General features: G+C 41.0%; 1 protein-coding gene across 2 annotated transcripts in view; it reads left to right on the plus strand.

Moving 5' to 3' along the window:
• The window catches only part of Tmem135 (transmembrane protein 135), a 200,616-nt gene that overhangs the window by 30,669 nt on the left and 150,699 nt on the right, over nt 1-19,248 (plus strand). For both annotated transcript variants that reach the window (XM_028894961.2, XM_028894962.2), the window contains exon 4: nt 16,068-16,101. In XM_028894961.2, coding sequence (XP_028750794.1) covers nt 16,068-16,101 — 34 coding nt within the window. The remainder of the gene's footprint in view (nt 1-16,067; nt 16,102-19,248) is intronic.

Genomic DNA, 19,248 nt, shown 5'->3' on the forward strand with positions numbered 1-19,248 from the left:
TGAAAATCTTTGTATTTTGAGTTATATATATATATCCTGGTGCCACTGACGCCATTTATCGATATCACTGCCATGTTTGCTTTTTAGTTGTGCATATTATCTTCAGTGAAGCACTGTGGGGCCCATCTGCGTTTATCCTTTAATGGTGAGAACTTCACAGGCTCAGCGATGCAGGGTGCTTCTGCTCTCCTGTCCTCTCACTGCACTTAATGTGAAACTGGGAAGTGGAGAAGGCTGTCACTGCTTGTAGAGCTCGGGGTTCCTGTTTTCACTGCACATGTGTATGTGACGGTCCTGAGCAGCTGGTCCTCATGAGCTGACTTATTTAATCCTCATTGCTGTCTCTACACAGTATGCTTTCATCACCACAAAGAGGATGTGAAGAGCTGCAGAAATGGTGCTGTGGAAGTGTATTATTGTAACACAGGCCTTTTCTTTCCTTTTGAAACTAAGCATCATGCTGTTGACCCACCCAAGATGTTACCTTGTATCACCAGTTCCTTCCTTTTCTATTGCTTAGTTTTCCATTCTAGAAATATACAGGTGTGTACTTATGATTTATTCATTCAATTGTTATTCTATCCATGGCATGGTATTACTTTCCATCTATTTTGATTTTTTTACATTTCTTTCATCAACTTTTGTCATTAGCAAGATGTAGCCTACATACCCTGTTTCAGAACAGTTGTAGTGTTCTTAGTATGAGTTTTGTTCTTGCTTGTAAAAGAATAGTGGTTTTAAGTATATTTGTAAAGTTGTTCAATCTTCAGCGTGGTCAATTCCAGGAATTTATTTTCACCTCCAATAAACCCCCTTGATAACTCACACCCATTTTCCACCTGACCCGGTCCTAGCAGTCACCAATCAATTTCGTGTCTACATATTCTCTTCTCCGGTTGTTTTATGTCAGTGGAGTCATACAGTATGTGGTTGTAGTCGGATTTTGCTTTTTGGGCTGCCAGCTCACAAAAAGGAAAAAAAAATGACACAGAGACTTACTATTAATTATGAAAGTTCAGCCTTAGCTTAGGCTTGTTTCCTAACTGGCTCTTATAACTTAAATTACCCCTCCCTCTTTTTTTTTTTTTTTTGGTTTTTCAAGACAGGGTTCCCCTGTGTAGCCCTAGCTGTTTGGGAACTAGCTTTGTAGACCAGGATAGCCTCGAACTCCGAGATCTGCCTGTCTCTGCCACTGCCTCTGCAGTGCTGGGATCAAAGATGTGCCCCCCCCCCCCACTCGTTACCTCATTTCCATGATAGCCATTCTGGTTATTCGACTCCCTCTTTCTTCTCCCAGAGTTCTCTTTTTCCAGAAGTCCCTGCTCTACCTCCTGCCTAGCTGTTGACTGGTCAGCTCTTTTTTTAATTTTAATTTTTATTTATTATTTATTTTTCTATTATCAGCTTGATACAGTATAAATCCCCCCCCCCAATGCCGTTTATTGAAGGAGGGAGGAGGTCTTAAATACAGGCTTACAGCACAATGGGAGAACCCCGGAGGGCAGAAGTTCACTTTTAATCTTGCACCCAAGCTGTTAACGCCCATTATGCAGGATACACATACAAGGATCTTAAGCATTCAGGAGGGTGGAACCCGGGAGGGAGTTAGCATTGGTAGGATATCAAGGTCAAGGTCAGCAAGCAAGGCAACAGTTACCCAAAATGGGGGCCAGGGCCCTACAGGTCCCCCTTTTACTAAAAAATGAGCTTCTGACTTAGGTTGCATGGGACGTCAGCAGGTTACCTTACCCCGTCATGGAGAGGCCTGTCCAGGCCACACAGGCGCTCTGTCTTAGGTTGGGACTGGTCAGCTCTTTATTAAACCAGTCACAGTGACACATCCTGACACAGTGTAAAGGAACACTCCACAACATGTGGTCACTGGTGAGTGGTCCTGTTGGCTTGGCTGATGGCTTGAAATTCAGGCTATTGTGTGCCTTGCTGCCTCACTGCTCATTGCCCTCAGAGAGCCCTAGTGATGGAACTTCCAAACCCTTAGGCTTCCAGTTGTGAATGACGCTGCCTTAGGCTTGTGCGCATTTCCGTATGAACTTAATCTTTTCATTTCTCTGGTGAATGAACCCGGCTGTAGACTTGCCGGCTGACCTGGTATCATGTTTAACCTTTTGAGGAACTGTGAGTTGTTTGCTAAAGTGGCTGCTGGTTTTGATTCCCTCCAGCAGTATAAGGTCTTCTGTTTAAGGTCTTTGTGTAGTGTGAGGTGGTGTCTCAGTGTGGCTCTGATTTGCATTTCCCAGATGCCTAGTGATACCAGGCTTCTTTTGATGCATATCTTCTATTAAGACGTGTCCTGCTGCTGGGAGTGCAGACTTGTGCAGCCACTTTGAAATCAATATGGCAGTTTCTCAGAAAATTGGGCATCAATCTACCTCAAGACCCAGGTATACTTCTCCTGGGCATATACCTAAAGGATGCTTCATCCTTCCACAAGGACACTTGCTCAACTATGTTCATAGCAGCTTTATTCATAATAGCCAGAACCTGGAAACAACTTAGATGTCCTTCAACCAAAGATAAAAGCAATGACATCAGGAAATTTGCAGGCAAATGGATGGAACTAGAAAAAAATCATCTCGAGTGAGGTAACCCAGACCCAGAAAGACAAACATGGAATGTATTCACTTGTAAGTGGATATTAGCTGTAAAGTAAAAGATAATCTTGCTATGGAACACAGATCTAGAGAGGCTAAGTAACAAGGAAGGCTTAAGGGGGAACACAAGGATCTCCTTAGGAAGGGGAAATAGAACAGATTTCTTGGGTGACTGGGGGCGGATAGGGTTGGCAACAGGAGTGATCAGGTGGTGGTGGGGATGAGGGGTGGGAGGTGGGGTGAGGGAGAATATACTGGGAGAAATGACTTGAATTGGGGGGTCATTTCAGGGATGAGGTGGAAACCTAGTTGCAATGGAAAATCTATGGAATCTATGAGAGTAATCTTAGCAAAGATTCCTAGCAATGGGGAACACAGAGGCTGAACCAGTCATCTTCTGTAACCAGGCAAGGCCTCAAGTGGAGGGATTGGGACACCAACCCAGCCACAGAACCTTTGACCTACAGTTTGTCCTGCCCACAGAGTGTTCTAGGACTGGAGCCAAGCAGAATTGTCATCAAAGAGACCAAAGAGACTTCATCTAGCAACTGATGGGAGCAGATGCAGAGTCCCACAGCCAAACATTAGGCAGAACTCTGGGAGAGGGGGAGGAAGGCTCTGAGGAACCAGCGGGGTCGGGGCACTAGGAGAACATGGTCCACAGAATCAACTGACTGAGACTCATGGGTGCTTGCAGAGATCAGGGAGCCTGTAGGGGTCTCACTTAGATCCTCTGCATGTATGTTAAGGCTGAGTAGCTTGATGTTCTTGTGGGATTCCTAACAGTGTGAGTGGGGGTGGTCACCAACTCTTTTGCCTACTTGTGGGACCCTTTTCCTTCCACTGGGTTACCTCATCCAGCCTTGATGGGATTGTGTATGTCTGATCTGATTGTAGCTCACTGTACTGTGTTTTTGGTTGATGTCCCTGCTAGGCCTGCTCTTTTCTGAGAGGAGGTGGAGGAGTGGTGGGTTTGGGGGAAAGAGGAGGTTGGAGGGAGAGGCTGGGGGGAGGAGAAGGAGGGGAAACTGTGGTCAGGATATAATTTATGGGAGAAGATGAGAGGAGAATAAAAACAAAAAAATATTATTTTGTCATTGGATTACTTACTTTTTAGCTATTGAGTTGCAGCTGTTTTTAGATATTCTAGATGCAAGCTTTTGCATCTACAATTTGCAAATATTCTACCATGTTCTATATATTTATCCCACCACTTTCTTGGGTCATGTCTTTCAGAACAGGAAAATATTTTGATTAAGGCCAGGTCATCTTTTTTTTTTTTTTTTTCTTTTTGACAGCATGTTCCTGTACAGTCCAGACTGACTTTGAACTCACTGTGAATACCAGGCTGGTCTTGAACTTGTGATTCTCTTTCCTCAGTTTACTGAGTGCTGAAAATACAGATATGCCCCATCATGCCTCTCTCCTTTTTAGTAACCTTTTGTTGACTGTGTTTTTGGTATCATGGTTAAGAAACAGCAAGGGGAAACTGTGATTGGTGTGTAAAATAAATAAAAACATTTAATAAAAAAGAAGAAAAATTACCAACCCAAAGGTTCACTCCTGTTTTCTTTAAGAGCTTTATAATTTTAGCTCTTAAATTTGAGCCTTTGTCTGTTTTGAGTTGATTTTTGTGTAGATTGGAAATTCAGGAATATGTTTTACATTTTATCCTTTAGATACTTATGACTTACTACTGCATGTAAATGCCATTGACCTTGTGTCCTGATCCTGATTCATGACATTGCTGCTTTCATTTGTTCTGGGAGTCACTGGTACATTCCTTAGAGATTTCTACAGATGTATCTGCTGATGGGAAAGCTTTATTTCTCTTCTAGTCTACATGTATTATCATTATTCTTGTCTTACTGTGTACAGTCTCCTAGCCCTGGTCCTGATGCTAGCAGATGGCACTCAGTCTTTTTACCATCAACTGTGATGCTGTAAGCTGTTGTGTTTTTATGTGTGCATCACCAGTTTTATAAAGTTCACATTTAGTCCAATATGTTGAGGACCTTTATCATGAACAGATATAGTAATTTGCTGTATGACTTTTCTATATCAGTATGTTCATGTGGTTTTTTTTTTTTTTGGCTTATTTATAGTGTTTTTTTTTTTAACATATGAATGAGGTCGGGATTGTTGATGATGTTATCTACATCTGGATTTCTTAACCTTGGAAATATGGACAGGTTTTCATACAGAAGAGTGCTTTATGGGGAAGACTGTCCTGTGCTTGAGCCTGTACATGCTATTGGCTCTTTCTTCTTCCTCACCTTTGGGACAGTCTCTGGATAGTACCAAATGTCTACCTGGGGCAACTAGTCCCTGTTGAAAAGTAATGATCTGTTTCTGGGAAATTCACTGGTCTAAGTTTATCATTTGCTGAGGAAAGTGTAAGACCTCCAGCTGTGGTTGGAAATTGTCTTTGTCTTTAAATGAGTGTCTACAATGGTTTTATCCATGTGTCTTTTGGTATGCTTTTCTCAGTATGGTATGGTCAGTGTCAAGTGTCCTCCTGCAACTCAGGTGTTTTCTTGTTGTGAAGTGTCTTTTTCTTGGCTACACAGAGTCTGCTCATAGCATTACCAGTCATGTTAGCATAGCTGCTTTTGCCCCTGAATGCTGACTGGAAGTATGGTCTATGTTTTTAAATTCAGTTTCAAGCATCTGTGTGTGCCTTTCTTTGTATTAAAGGTTTTTTTCCCCAGATAGCTTGTAGTTGAATTTTTAAACAGCATTTATTCTTGACCTTTAATTAGATTGTTTAGTTCATTAACATTTGGTTTATTTTTTGATGGGGTAGGTTAGCTCTGCTATTTTATTATTACTTAAATTTTTTTTTGTGTTTGTGTTTTTTCTTCCTTTGTGTTACTAGCCCACTTTAAGACTTTATTTTATTTATTTATTTTTGCTTGCTCTGTTACAACAACACAGGCCTTTAACTTTCCAGCTTCTCAACGTTAATATTTCACGAAACCTATCTTGGTCCAGTTTAGAGGCTGATTATGTGGTATTTAAGTTATAACTGTTCATCTTCTACAGTATTAAGTGGAGTTGAACTCCAGTGATACCAAAGTCAAAGTGTGTAAGGAGGTAGCAGTGTAATATCCAAGGACATGAAGAGTGCCTCTGGACGTTAAACAATGGCGGGGTTAGTATCCTTAGTGTTGTTTTTAGGCTCACTTTGATGGGTGATTTTTTTAAAGCTTTTTTCTTATATTTCCTTTAAGAGGGCTTTTTGCATTAATGTTTCAGTCTTAGTCACCAGTTAGCCACACCAGATTCCTGCTATTACAGACTGTGGGCTATTGTAAATATTAGTTGAAGTGGTTTGCTGTTTGTTTGTTGCTTTAAAAGCAATCAAATACTTTATCTTCTTTTTTAACTGCCTTTGTTACCAGAAATTTTGGAAACTCCCACTGAGTCCTGTGACAGTCGGGCTCCACTTTGGCATTCTTACTCATTAATGAAAGAGTTTAAGGACAGACTGAAAAGGAAGTTTGAGGACAATTTTATTAGAGTTTAAAAGAAAAACCCCAGGTTAGGCAAGCTGTAAACGTCAGCCGCTCCTGGGAGGAGGGAGATGGAGAAGAATGGAGAAACCGTGCAGTTTAGGTGAAATGGATGTGGAAGTCAGCCACTCAGCAGACTGCAGCCACAGGCAAGGAAGCTGACCATTAGAGAAAGCGTGAAGAGGCCCAAAGTATCAGAGAAAGCGTACTTAGGCTCTGGCCAGCATCTGAAAGAAGACTAAAGAGAAGGGACGGGTATGCCTGTAAGATGGGCTGATCCCACAGAACCTCTTGGCTGTTTATATGTAGGAAATGCATTATGGAGAGGGAATTCTGGGAAGGAAAAGTACATTAGTTCATTAAAAAGTGGAATTCTTCCTTCTGTTTCTTTAGTTGAAGGTGAAACCGCTTTCTTAGGGATGCTTCTGCCTTCCTGAGGGCGGGGGGGGGGGGGTGGGGTGGGGAGGGGTGGGGGGAGTGGGAAGGGGTGGGGGGGGTGGGGGGGGATCCCTTATCTAGGTCATTGACCCGCCCAACCACAAGGCTTGGTCTCTATCTAGACCAGAGGCTTTATTCTTTTGGGCTGAAGGAAATAGTTTTTCCTTAATGGGCTCTTACACCATGTGGCTGAAGATAAAAATCAATCTTGTACGTGATATGATTTTTACATAATTGAACTGTGTGAAATCTGTTGATTTATTTCCATTGTTTACTAGGTGATGAGATTTATGATACTGGGAAATAGCTCTGTAGGGTTTTGTGTTGAGAGCTGTGTGCGCGCATGCACAACTACACCTGGTTGGTTCTGTTCAAATTTCCAAGGTCCTTTGTTTTTGCTATCTAGGAATTGAACTAGGGCTTTATCTGTGTTCACCACTGAGCTGTATTCCCTGACCAAGTTTTAGTTCTTTAATATTCAAAGCCTAGGGACGTTTTAAAAGCAGTTGTTTTTGCTTTCTTGTGTGTGTGAGTATGCATGTGTATAAGTGTGTGTGTGTGTACAACTTTAAAACTGAGGAAAGTAGATATTTTTTATTTCTCTATAAGCTGCCTTTGAGTTTTATTTTAAAGAAATTGGTTCAGTGCTTACCTAGAATTTTGTAAGATTTAATGTAGTCACCAATTTTGCCCCAAATAAGTGCTGTTTACCTGTTTTCAGTTTAAATTAAGGTTATATTAAGTAGCAAGAGCCTCAATAGCTTATAAATAATTTATAAAAGTGAAGTTTTACAAACTTCAAAGTCATTATTTTTAGTACTGAAATAGAACATTATTGTTGTTATTCCAGGAGGAAGATAGACTTGTAACTATGGTTTTAGTTCACAGAGAAAATGAACAATGCACGGGTAGAGGCAGTCAGTAGGCAGCCAGAAATGTGATTCGATTTAGGGGAAAGGCGGTGGTGAAGCAAAGTTGGACGTTTCTGTGCACACTGCCATAGGAAAGCGGCCGTCTGGCTTTGTGTGCACACTGCCATAGGAAAGCCCAGGAAAGAGGCTGTCTGGGGTTGAATGCTAGGAAACAGCGTGCAACTGAGTCCTACTTTCATCTTTGAAATAGTAAAAGAAATGCAGAAATAGATTGTGAAGGAATAGCACTTGGTGCTTTTTTTTTTTTTTTTTTTTTTGAAATAGTATTATTTGTATTCTTACATTTTAAAGCTTTGGCAGTGAAAATTTTATGATACACGCACTTGGAGCTGAGATGTGTAATTACTTCTGCAGTTGTGAGATGCCATCATAGAATATGGATCTCTTGTCTGCATTTTCTGTATACACGGTAGATACCTGCAAATGTCTTTATTTTCTTATCTGTCCCCCTTTCTTCTCCCTGCCCCTTCTCCATCTTCCTCCTACATCCCATGTCTGTCACCCACCCATCCTTTCAGAGCTAAGCTTGCTTTGCCAATTAGTTTCTTATACCTAGGAAGAGAGAGACCCTGAGTCCTAATCACATCACTGTGAGCTACTCAGAGAGCTTTGAAGTTCTTTCCAGGGCTCCTTTAAAAACTTGTGCCACAAAGAACTGGGTTCTTAGCTCAGTTGGAAGCCTGGTAACATCTAGCTTACCCCAGGAGGGCTGTTAAGAAGGGGCCTTTTCTCTCTGACTCGAGGAAGTGCCTTGTGGTCCAGAAAGAAGTTGTTCTGATGGATTTTTCTTTCATTCTTTCTTTTTTTCTTCAGAATTGCTGTGGAATTTGCTTTGATATTTAGTTTTACTTTGGATAAGTTAAAAACCACAGTATGCTTAAAGATGGATTAAAATGAAAACCACTCTTGTAAGCATACTTTTGGGTTGAGTTATTAAGCATTATAGTAGTTAAGAAACATGTAAGCAGACAGGACCAAGATGAAAAGAAGGATGTAATATGCAAATCAGAGTTCGGTCTGTAAGTTCTTTACACACTTGTTTCCACAAGGTGTTGCCACCAGCCTCTGGGGTGCTTGTGGTGCTCAGGGAATTCTGTCACAGAATGGGGTCCCACACTCTTCATTTAGGCTGAGAGTTTGTCCTGCTCATTCCTATACCTTTCAGGGGAAGAACAGGGAAAACTTTCACTGTTTGGGCACTGTCTTTCTGTTTCTGCTTTCTCTCCTTTTCTCTTTGTTTTTCAGATATAGACATGCTTTATATGTGTATTTAATAGTAAGATATGTATGTATTTAGAATTGAGAAGTTAGGTTGTTTCTGCTGGCTCCCCAGTAACCTCAGGGAATTTATTATCCATTATCATTCAAAACCTCGGGATAGGCTAAAAAATATATGCAGTAAAGTTTCAAAGTGAAACACTGCTAGTCCTTCACTGAGAAATGATGATAGCGCTGCTAGAAGATACCACTGTTAGGATTTGGGCAGGTTGTTTGGCTAGTTTTGAGTCGGCAAAGTGTTACAGAGATTTAATTTTCTTTTTTCCTGTAGGTGTGTTGATGTTGTGATTGCAGGGTTAGTTGATGTGGCAGTGGTTTAGTATAGCTGTTAAAATTTTGTGTGCTAGCTTAAGAGATTTCTTCCGACCAGAGAAAAGAGGGAGAGGGAGAGAGACCCTGTCTCAGTTAAAAAAAAAAAAAAAGACATTAGGAGGGTGAGTGGGAGGTGGGTGACTATTGGCTTTGTCTGACCTTTGAGTAGATGCTTAAGAGGGAGGAGTTATGGTTGCTGTTCCTTAATAGTGCTCTTCTTGATGACCTTGACCCAAAGTCCCCAGGAAGCCCAAGGCCATGGCCCAGAAGCACCAGGAGAAAGAAGTTTTTGCGGAGCCCACTGTGGTGGTCCCCCTCTTAGGACATCAGGACTCTCTGTGGACCTTGAGATACTTTAATTCTCAGGATTCAGGGACTTAGCAGGGACCTCTTCTAAAGGTACCTGCTGCCTTAGTGAGCTCTCTGGTCCTGAGTACACACAGATCCCACACCTAGCCAACGCTTTGGATCTGAGCCGTGGTCCCCCAAGTGGTCCAGGATCACCTAGAGACAGAGGCAACCTTGATCAGGAAAGCACCTTTCGAAGAGTGAGGCGTGGACCAGGACATCTTGAGAGAATGGGCTGAGTACCCAGAGGATGGGACCCTTGTTTTCTTTCCATTTGCTGGTAACTGCCAGGGAAGCCCTGGAATCCCAGAATGGCCGTAGTTGGAGGGAAGGGCTGGATCCTCTAGTGACTTCTGCCTCGGTTGCCCTTTTCGGCCTTGGGAACAAGGAGTTGGAAGAGGAATATGTAGGTTTTTTTTTGTTTTTTTTTACTCTTTGGGGCCCTACCACCCTGCTCCTAAATGAGTCTTGGAGACTTATTCTTACTTATGAATGCCCAGCCTTAGCTTGGTTTATTTCTAGCCAGCTTTTCTAACTTAAATTATCCTGTCTCTCTTTAATTATAGTTTGCCTCTTGGCTTTTTACCTTTATTCTCTATATATTTCCTTCTTACTCTGTTGTTATCTGTGTGGCTGGCCCCAGTGTCCTCCTCTCCTCCTTTTCTCTCTCTTCCTCTTCCCTTTTTCTCCTTATATTTATTCTCTGCCTGCCAGCCCCGCCAGCCTTTCTCCTGCCTACCTATTGGCCATTCAGCTCTTTAATAGACCAAGCAGATGTTTTTAGACAAACAAAGTAACACAGCTTCACAGAGTTAAACAAATGCAACATAAAAGAATGCAATGCATCTTTGCATCATTAAAGAAATATTCCACAGCATAAATAAATGTAACCCATCTTCAACTAATCTTCCACAACAGGAATATGACTACCTCTTAAGTTTCTCAGTGATTTTTTTTTTTTTCATATGTGTCACATGGGAAGAAAGCCCCATTCCAGAGGCAGGGACACCACTTTCTGAGCAAGGAAGATACTCAGGATAGTGGGTGCAGAGGGCCCAGGTCCCCCTGTTGATGTCCACAGGGCTGAAAATGAAGTCAGGCAGATAAGTGCAGAGACCTGGGACTATGAGGAGTGGAGGGACTATGTCAGCTTGGACAGATAACCTTCTGGGTTGATTTTACTGCTTATATGGGCTGGAGATTGTGTGGAAAATTGTGGCTGTATCACTTATGCATGTAAGCAGCCGAACTGCCGTAATCTGGATCTTCCTTAGTCTGGGTGGGAGTCTGGACAGAGATTGCATGGGGGTGGGCCCAGGTCATAGTACACTTTTTGATTTCCTGCTCCTGACTTTGCCTTTTCTTAGCGTTTGTCTACAGATGGCCTGGAGGTTTCTGGTAGGATTGGGTGACCTGTTAGGCTGGAGTCATAAGACCACTTGGCTCATCTTTTGGCTGCAATCTCTAGCCTTGAATTGTTAAACTTTACTGAGGGATAACCGGCCATGGCAGCAGCTGGTAAGATTAGTTCAGTGGCCTTGACTGGAGTTGTTTTCAGTCAAACAGAGGACAAATAGGCAAGGTAATGCACCTGTAGCAAGTGGAAGAGTAAATGGCTTGACTTTTGACTGTCTGGGGTTCCTGAGGATGATTTAAACCATTTTCCTGTGGTGAGGTTGAAGGTGTTGAGCTGAAGGTTTATAGGCAGCTGGTAGTGATGATGATTCATCCTGACAAAAATTCATGATCCTAGGCTGAGGAGGCCCTGAAGGTTTTTGGGACTTTGTCAGCAATCCTAAAAGGCAGAGGAATATAAGTTGAAATGAACCACAGAGCATGAGCAAGCTGTTCAGTGACTGAGTTTCTGCCCAGGCTACAAGATGACCTCAAGTATAGAGGACCAGCCCCCATACTTATTTACCCCAGGAGCTCTTGAGGAATGAGGGGTAAGAGACTTAGAAGTAGAGAAGGGACAGAGAAAATAGAGAGAAAACACAGGATTGTAGTTGAAGTTTTCCTGTGTCCCAGCCTGTCAGTGGTCAGGACAAATCTCTCTCACTCACCAGTCCTGCAGCCACTGAAACCCAAGTAAACACACGGAGGCTTATATTAATTATGAACTGTATGGCCTAATGGCTGAGGCTTCTTGCTGGCTAGATCTTACATCTTAAATTGACCCATTTCTATAAATTTATACCTTGCCATGTGGCTCGTGGCTTACCAGTATCTTTACATCTTGTTTCTCATGGCGGCAGCTGGTAGTGTCTCCTGACTCAGCCTTCCTGTTCCCAGCATTCTCTTCTCTGCTTGTCCTGCCTGTACTTCCTGACTGGCTACTGGTCAATCAGCACTTTATTTGTTAACCAGTCAGAGCAACACATTCACAGAATACAGAACATACCACAGCACAGGATAAACTCAGGTAGGCCTGGGTCTTTATCCAATGGCCCAGAACTTTATTCCAAAGGTCTATTAATAACCATGCCAAGGGGTGGAGCAAAAGACCTCCCTCTTGCTAGTTAGACCCTTACAAACACCTGGTACCCAGGTTCGTGGTCCAATCAACCTCTTATACAGTCCTGCTGGGTACAGCCACTAGGAAACCTAGTGGGCTCCGACACTCAAGGAGGCAATGGATATTGTGATGTGTAGCCGATGTAAAGGGAAGTGTTAGAGATTTGAGATGACCATGAACCTAAGAGAACCAGATACTGTGCTGAGTGTAATAGGCTACATCCATCCAGCAGAGGAGGGAGACTTGGGCAGATTCAAGCATGTTGGGCCTCATGATCAGTGACACTATACTGATGAATGGAAAGATCTGTGACATCACAGAGTGGGCAGGATTCCAGCATGGGGGAATCTCCTGGATATCTACAGAGTTCCATATCACATTTCAGTTGGCTCTTGAGGACCAGGTACCAGTGGTTGGCAGAGGGCCACTCCAGGGTTCCCTCCTGCTGACTACAGGGTTACTTGAGCTGGATCTTTCAAGTACCCCCACCCAGATGTCCCGTGGGAACTTCTTTGCAGCTACTCATTGTGGCCCAAGGGCCACTGCACCTCCCAAGCTCGACAGCACAGCATTCCAGAGAGAACAGAAATGTCGGAAGAAAGTGAGGCAACCTTCTAGGGTTGACAGCCCTTCTCTTCCTCAAATCAATGTCAGGAGTCAAAAGGGTTGGGTTCAGCACAGGAGGGAGTTGGACTTCTTAATTTTTAAGTGTTTTAAAAAGGGAAAATTTAAAGTTGTACTTTCAGTACTCATAGGAAGTCCCTTGTCCTTGGTGCCCAGGAACTGATCTTGTCTTCTGATAATACCAAAGAAACAGGAGGTGGCCAGAGCAGAGCCTCTGGGAGGGCTTGGACCTTGTCCAGTCAATATGTTCCTGAGGTGTGGGAACTGGGGTTTCCCTGGCATCTGTAGGCCTCTGTTTCATTTTTACTCAGGGCAGATGGCCTGCATGCCTTCTACCTGAGCATATCTTAACTTCTTAGCCCATTGCAGGCTCTTCCCTCTTTACTCTGGCATGCCAGCCAGAAGAGAATAAGAAAGCATAGGGCCCTAATTTGGGAGAGACAGATTTCAGAGTAGAAACTGAAAATTTCCTTTATTTTTCATCTTAATGCGTAAATCACCTAACTTCAGGCTTGTTATTGGATGGCACAAATTAATAATTTCTAAAAAGCCATTGGGTAAGGGAGAAGCATAGGGGGGTTTCCTAGAGGTCCTCTTATGAGCTAAGGGTCTATATTTTAAGTTTGTTCAAATTTTATGTACATATCTGTTTAAAGCCAGGGGATTAACTTTCTGTAAATGTATACTTGTCAACTTTAAAAAAAGCAACCTTATAGATCTTACCATGTCTTAAAACTTTAAAGATTGTATGTGAATGTGTTTGCACACACATGCTCATGCATTGAGGTTAGAGGAGAGCTTTCAAGGGTAAGTTCTCTCCTACTCTGAGGGACTGAACTCAACGTTGTCAGGATTGGTGCCAAGCACTTTTACCTGCTGAACCATCTCTCTGACCCACCTGTGATTTATATATACATATACACATACTCATGTGTGTATATGTATGCGTATTATAGAAATACAACTTGCTGAATTTGTTTAGCATTGCTTGTATGTATGTAATTTTAAGGTTGATGACTTGGTATTGGCTAACCAATTAGGGGCCCATTCCTGGGGAAGACTGATTCTCCCTCTGCCAGCAGTTCTTAGTTGTCTGTAGTTCTTTGTCTAGGGATGAAGCCCTGTGAGTTCCTCCTTCCATATCACTGTGTCTATTGGTGTTGGCCTTGCCTGGGTCTTATTCACGCTGCCATATTGTTGGATTATCATGGGTGAAGTATGTCTGTCATTTATAGTAGCTTTCCTGTTTCTCTGGCCTTTACAGTCTTTCTGCCCCTTCTCCCACGATATTCCCTGAGCTTTAGGACAGGAGTTGTGTTGTAAATGTAACATTTGGGCCTTGGTACCACACAGTCAGTGGCTCTCAACATTTTGACCATTTTTCTGTAATGGTCTCCATCTATTGCAAAGAGGAGCTTCTTTGGTGAGGGGTGAGAGCTACATAATCTGTGGTTATGAGAGTATTTGTAGTGCAGTTAGGAATTATGCTGGTTTAGTTAAGCGGCAGTAATAGGTTCTCCTCTAAGATCCATGGCCTTGCCAGCCCTGGGTAGTTGGCTCGGTTTCTAATGACAGGCAGCCTTCCCTCCTGTGCCTTCAAGACTTAGGTCCAATTAGATAGTTGTTGATTACTGCCAAGATATGAGTGGATAATTTATTTTCTTTAGACAATTTTATGTTTAAAAAATGTGAGCATTTAAGTGATGTGGGATAAGGCTTTTGTACACTGGTTTAATACAATGCTCATTGGCCAGTAGCCAGGCAGGAAGTAGAGGTGGAATAAGAAACAAAGAGAATTCTAGGAAGAGGAAGGCTGAGTCAGGAGATGCCAGCCAGCTGCTCAAGGAGCAACATGTAATGTTATGCAGGTAAAGCCATGGAACATGTGGCAATATATACATTAATAGTTATGGGCCAATTTAAGATATAAAAACTAGCTAGCAAAAGGCTTGAGCCATGGCCATGCAGTTATATGAAGCCTCTCTGTGTTTACTTGGGGGACGTGAGTGGGAGAGATTTGTCCCAACTGCTGGCAGGCCAGGACACAGGAAATCTTTTGACTCCATATAAGTAATTCTATTTCTTCATTTTAATGATAAAATACAAGGGAATGAAAGTTAACTAGAACTCTTTTCCTAAATTCATTTCAGCAGTTTTAAGTTACTCTCTCAGTGTAGTTTTGGAAATATTAAGAGTTTTAGTTATTTTAAATAATGAACAGTCAAGAATGTATATAATAATGACATCAAGACAGTTGCATGCATAATATTGATATGTAGATCTGGCATGATATTTACATGAGGGTGATTGGATACTAGCAACTTGTTTAATATATCAAGTACATTTCCTTTGGGTCCTAAAAGTGCTTGTTATTCAGATCTGAGCAAGGTTTTGAAGTTTTGATTTATTGTTTGTGCTCTGTCCCTGAACTCTTCCTTATTTTGCATGAACCCTTTTCTCAAATGCACTAAAAGTTAAATAAGTCATCTAAAAGCTGTCATTATCTTTGAGATTGTACCTGAGGTCTTGTTAAGTATGTTTGGTAAAAACATTTCTTTTTCTGTAGCTGTATTTAGAGAACTTTCACCTTTTGGCAAAAGAAAGTTCCTTTGCTCATGACTGCTTACTTAATAATGTGATAAAGATCCAGGTGATTTAGTAGAATTTGTAATCAGTTACAAATTGATTATTATTGTTTATGTACAAATTGAACAATTGCCTTTGTACAAAATCAAAAGATAATCTGATACTTTGATAAAATTGCATTTAGTCAGAATTGTTCTGGCCTTGACTTTTTGGCAAGGTAAATTTTTAAGAATTTCTTCTTACTGAATTTTGGATCATCTAGCACAGTGTTTCTTAACCTTCCTAATGCTACCACCCTTTGATACAGTTCCTCATGTTATGGTGACCCCCAATTGTTAAAATTATTTTGTTGCTAGTTCTTAACTGTAATTTTGTTAGTTATGAATCATCAGGTAAATATCTGATATGCAGGAGATAGCTGATATGTGACTACTGTGGAAGGATCATTTGACCCCCGAAGGGGGTTGAGAACCACTGCTCTAGCACAATCAGGCTATAGTAACTCCTGTCTGAAGTACTAGCTGCTCTTCAGGGTTGCTTCAATCCAAACATTTGGGATCAGCCTGGCCAATATAGTGAGACTCCATCTCAAAAAGAAAAAAAAAAAAAATCTCTGACATACAATAAAGATTTTAGTGGGTTTTCTAATAACAACAAAGCAATATTACTTTAAAATATTTAATGACAAAGAAGTAGAATCTTATTATTTATTATATTACTAGAACTACTAAAGAATCAATATAGGTTCAACTCAGCACATTGAAAGGATAGTTCAACACAATCTGCCTATTTTCTAATATATTTGTATTAGTATATTTTTGGACCCCTGGTAGATTTTTTGATACTGATAAAGTGATTATAAAATCAGATCACAGCTTAATCTTTCTTTTTTTAAAATTATTTACAGGAGAGGGCTGCTCACAATTTATATGGCCAACTTGGTAAGTAAAGTTTGTTTTTTTTTTTTTTTAATGGAAGAAGGAAAACCTTGACTCTGAAACTGTTTCCTGTATATTTCAGAGGCTAGTGTTGAATGGCTGGGAGAGCTTAATATCATCTGGTCCATGTCTGTCAAGGAGACTTTCACTTATTGGAGAAGGGAATTAACTCATTGCCATATGCCCTTTGCAACTCTTCTGTTCTAACTTTAGATCTTTGTTGGGTTACATGATGGCACCTGTATATTCAGCTCTCTCACCCCGTTTATTTTGTATTTTGCCCATGCTGTTGTTTTTAATAGGAGAAATGATTTAAGGATTAGTTGTCATGATAAATCTTTAATATTAAAATAGTAGCACTACTAATCTTTAAACGCAAGTGTATTAAGATAGTCATCTAAATTCCCAAAGAATGAAATCAGTGTCATGTGGTCTGGATTATAGCCCACATATAATCCAGATGTTGCTGCCATCTTCACCAGTTCACCTTTTAAAAGCATTTTTAATAGTTAATAGTTGATAGACACCATTAGGTATAGTTTCACTGAGAATACATAATTTTTCTGGAGATAAGCTCCTGAGTTGTGTAACAAGGCCATCCATTTCAAGTTGTGTTTTCTGTTACCTTTCTTGCCAGTACCTGGTAAAAGCCTCTTCAGGAAGGAGTGGTTTCTTCTGGCTCTTGGTTTGAGGGCACACAGTCCGTTACACTGGGGAGGGCATGATGGTAGCAATGCTGGGCAGCTGCTCTGTCTACATGGCGTTTACTGTCAGGAATCAGAGCGAGATGGGTTTTGGTATTCAGCTTGCTTTTTACCTTCCTCATTTTGATTGAATTTGTGACTCCCAACATACAAAGATTTGCCTTCCTCAGTTAAATTTCTCTGGAAACATCTTCGCATACGCACTCAGACATACGCCTCCTAAATGACTCAAATCCAGTTGTGCTAACAGTCCATCACACGTTCAAGTTCATTTCAGTGATGAAACAGTTCAGCACCATGCTACTGTATTTGAGCTGACTGTGCTGGATGCCACTAGTTTACGAACGTCTACTGTTTAGCGAAGGAGTTCCAGTGAAATAATAATGAATGCAAAAGACTGAAATGTAAACTGTGCCATGAGGGCTACAGTAAGATTGGCGCCAAACTGGTGTGTGTGTGTGTGTGTGTGTGTGTGTGTGTGTGTGTGTGTGTGTGTGTGTGTCTCATCCTTTTTGTGTCATTCTACCCATATCTGCCCATGTATAGAGAGACCTACCTGCAAGGTCCATGGGATGTGACAGATGTCATATGTCAACAAAGCCTAGGGTCTGAAGTTGGCTAAGTTATTAAAAATATCTACTGTAGGAACTCCAGTGTTCTAAGCTCTTCTAATTGCAATGAAAAAGAAGTTCCAGGATACCAGGAGAGCGGAGACCAATTAAAGGATTAATGTTTTGTCTTTAGTCTTTTTGAACAAAGACTTCTTCTACTCTGTAAGCTCTGTCCAGTTAGGTGCTTTTCCTGTTTTATGTCTCATTGTCTTATAACCACCTAGGCAGAGTCTGACTTGAGTAGAATTTGAGAAGTATATGCTGAATTCACAATAATTTGCTAGATACAGAATTCTAAGCTGGCAGTGACCTAAAAATAATAATTCTGTTTTTGTTCTGTGCAGACACCTTTTGGAGTCTGTTGTCAGTCTGGCTTTACTATTTAAGGTAATCTCTTTTTCCCTCAGTTTTTAAGATTTTCTTTTGAAGAATTTATCCTGGCAAGGTTGTTGGTGCTTTGAAATCAGGACTTACTTTGCTTTTTTAGTTAAAAACTGCTTTTCCTTGGTCTCAGTATTCAAGCCACATTTTCTTCTCCATGTTTTCTTATTCACTTTTCAGTCTTTTTCTACTTTCTCATCTCAGCTGACTCCTGATTGTATTTCATTATCTTTGCCTCGGTTTAATTGATCTGTTTACCTGTGTGTGCATATTGGGAACTGGAACCTAGGTTATTGTTTTTAATATGCTGCTTGGTCCATTTTAGCATTCACTTTGAATGATGGTTTTGTAACTTTAAAAAGATATGTATCAGATATAATAAAATCTAGAAAAACACGTAAAATCAGTCAATATATTTCTTCTTTCTCTCCCCATCTTCAGTAGGGGCTTGCTGTGTAGTCCAAGCTGGCCTGAAGGATGCTGTGTATTCCAAGCTGGCCCTGAATCCTTAATCCTTCTGCCTTAGGCATCCAAATGCTGTGGTTCTTGGCATGCACCACACCTGGCCATACTACTTTTTCCATTGTTCATTGTTTATACATTTTTCAGTTCTTCATGTGATGATTTTATAATAGGACTTTTTTATGACTAGAAAAAATAACATATTCAGTCTTTCCTTTTGCGTTTTTGGTCATAAATATATATTTGAAATTATAGGTAGTTGGAATAGTTAAAATTGCAATTGAATGTGCAGGTTTACTGTGTTTCAAATTAAAGACAGAAATTCTCTGGGCGGTGGTGGCGCATGCCTTTAATCCCAGTACTCGGGAGGCAGAGGCAGGCGGATCTCTCTGAGTTCGAGGCCAGCCTGGTCTGGCTAAGTGAGTTCCAGGAAAGGCGCAAAGCTACACAGAGAAACCCTGTCTCAAAATAAACAAACAAACAAACAAATAAATAAAAAATTAAAAAAGGCAAATTCTAAACATACCTGGTTATACAATTTCCATTTGGAATAAAGACTTCATAACATTTTGATGTTGATACATTTACAGTAATTGTGGTTGTCTTCACCCCATTTTCTTGACAAGAGAAAACTTGTATCTAAGCTAGGTCTAGATCAACACCTGGCTCTCTCCTTACCACTTTAAATGTCTGCTGTTAGGAAGAACTTGCCTGCACCTTTTCAGGACATGGCATCCGTGGACATTTTTATGTGTTACTATGGCTTCTGAGCCTTTCTCATGTTTTACAATGGGGTAAGTTAGAATGGTGAATAGTAGCGTTGATGGAAAGCACACTTTCATGGACCACTAGCAATCAATTGTCTGTAACTAGAAGCAACTGGAAAATGAATGAATGAATGCGTTTTGATAAACTCAAAGTAAATATATATACTAAACTCAACCAGCAGTAAGATGGGTCCCAAAATGTCTGTGTTGTTTACAAAAAGTGAA

The sequence above is a fragment of the Peromyscus leucopus genome, chromosome 1 (genome assembly GCF_004664715.2).
Source record: "Peromyscus leucopus breed LL Stock chromosome 1, UCI_PerLeu_2.1, whole genome shotgun sequence".
NCBI lineage: Eukaryota > Metazoa > Chordata > Mammalia > Rodentia > Cricetidae > Peromyscus > Peromyscus leucopus.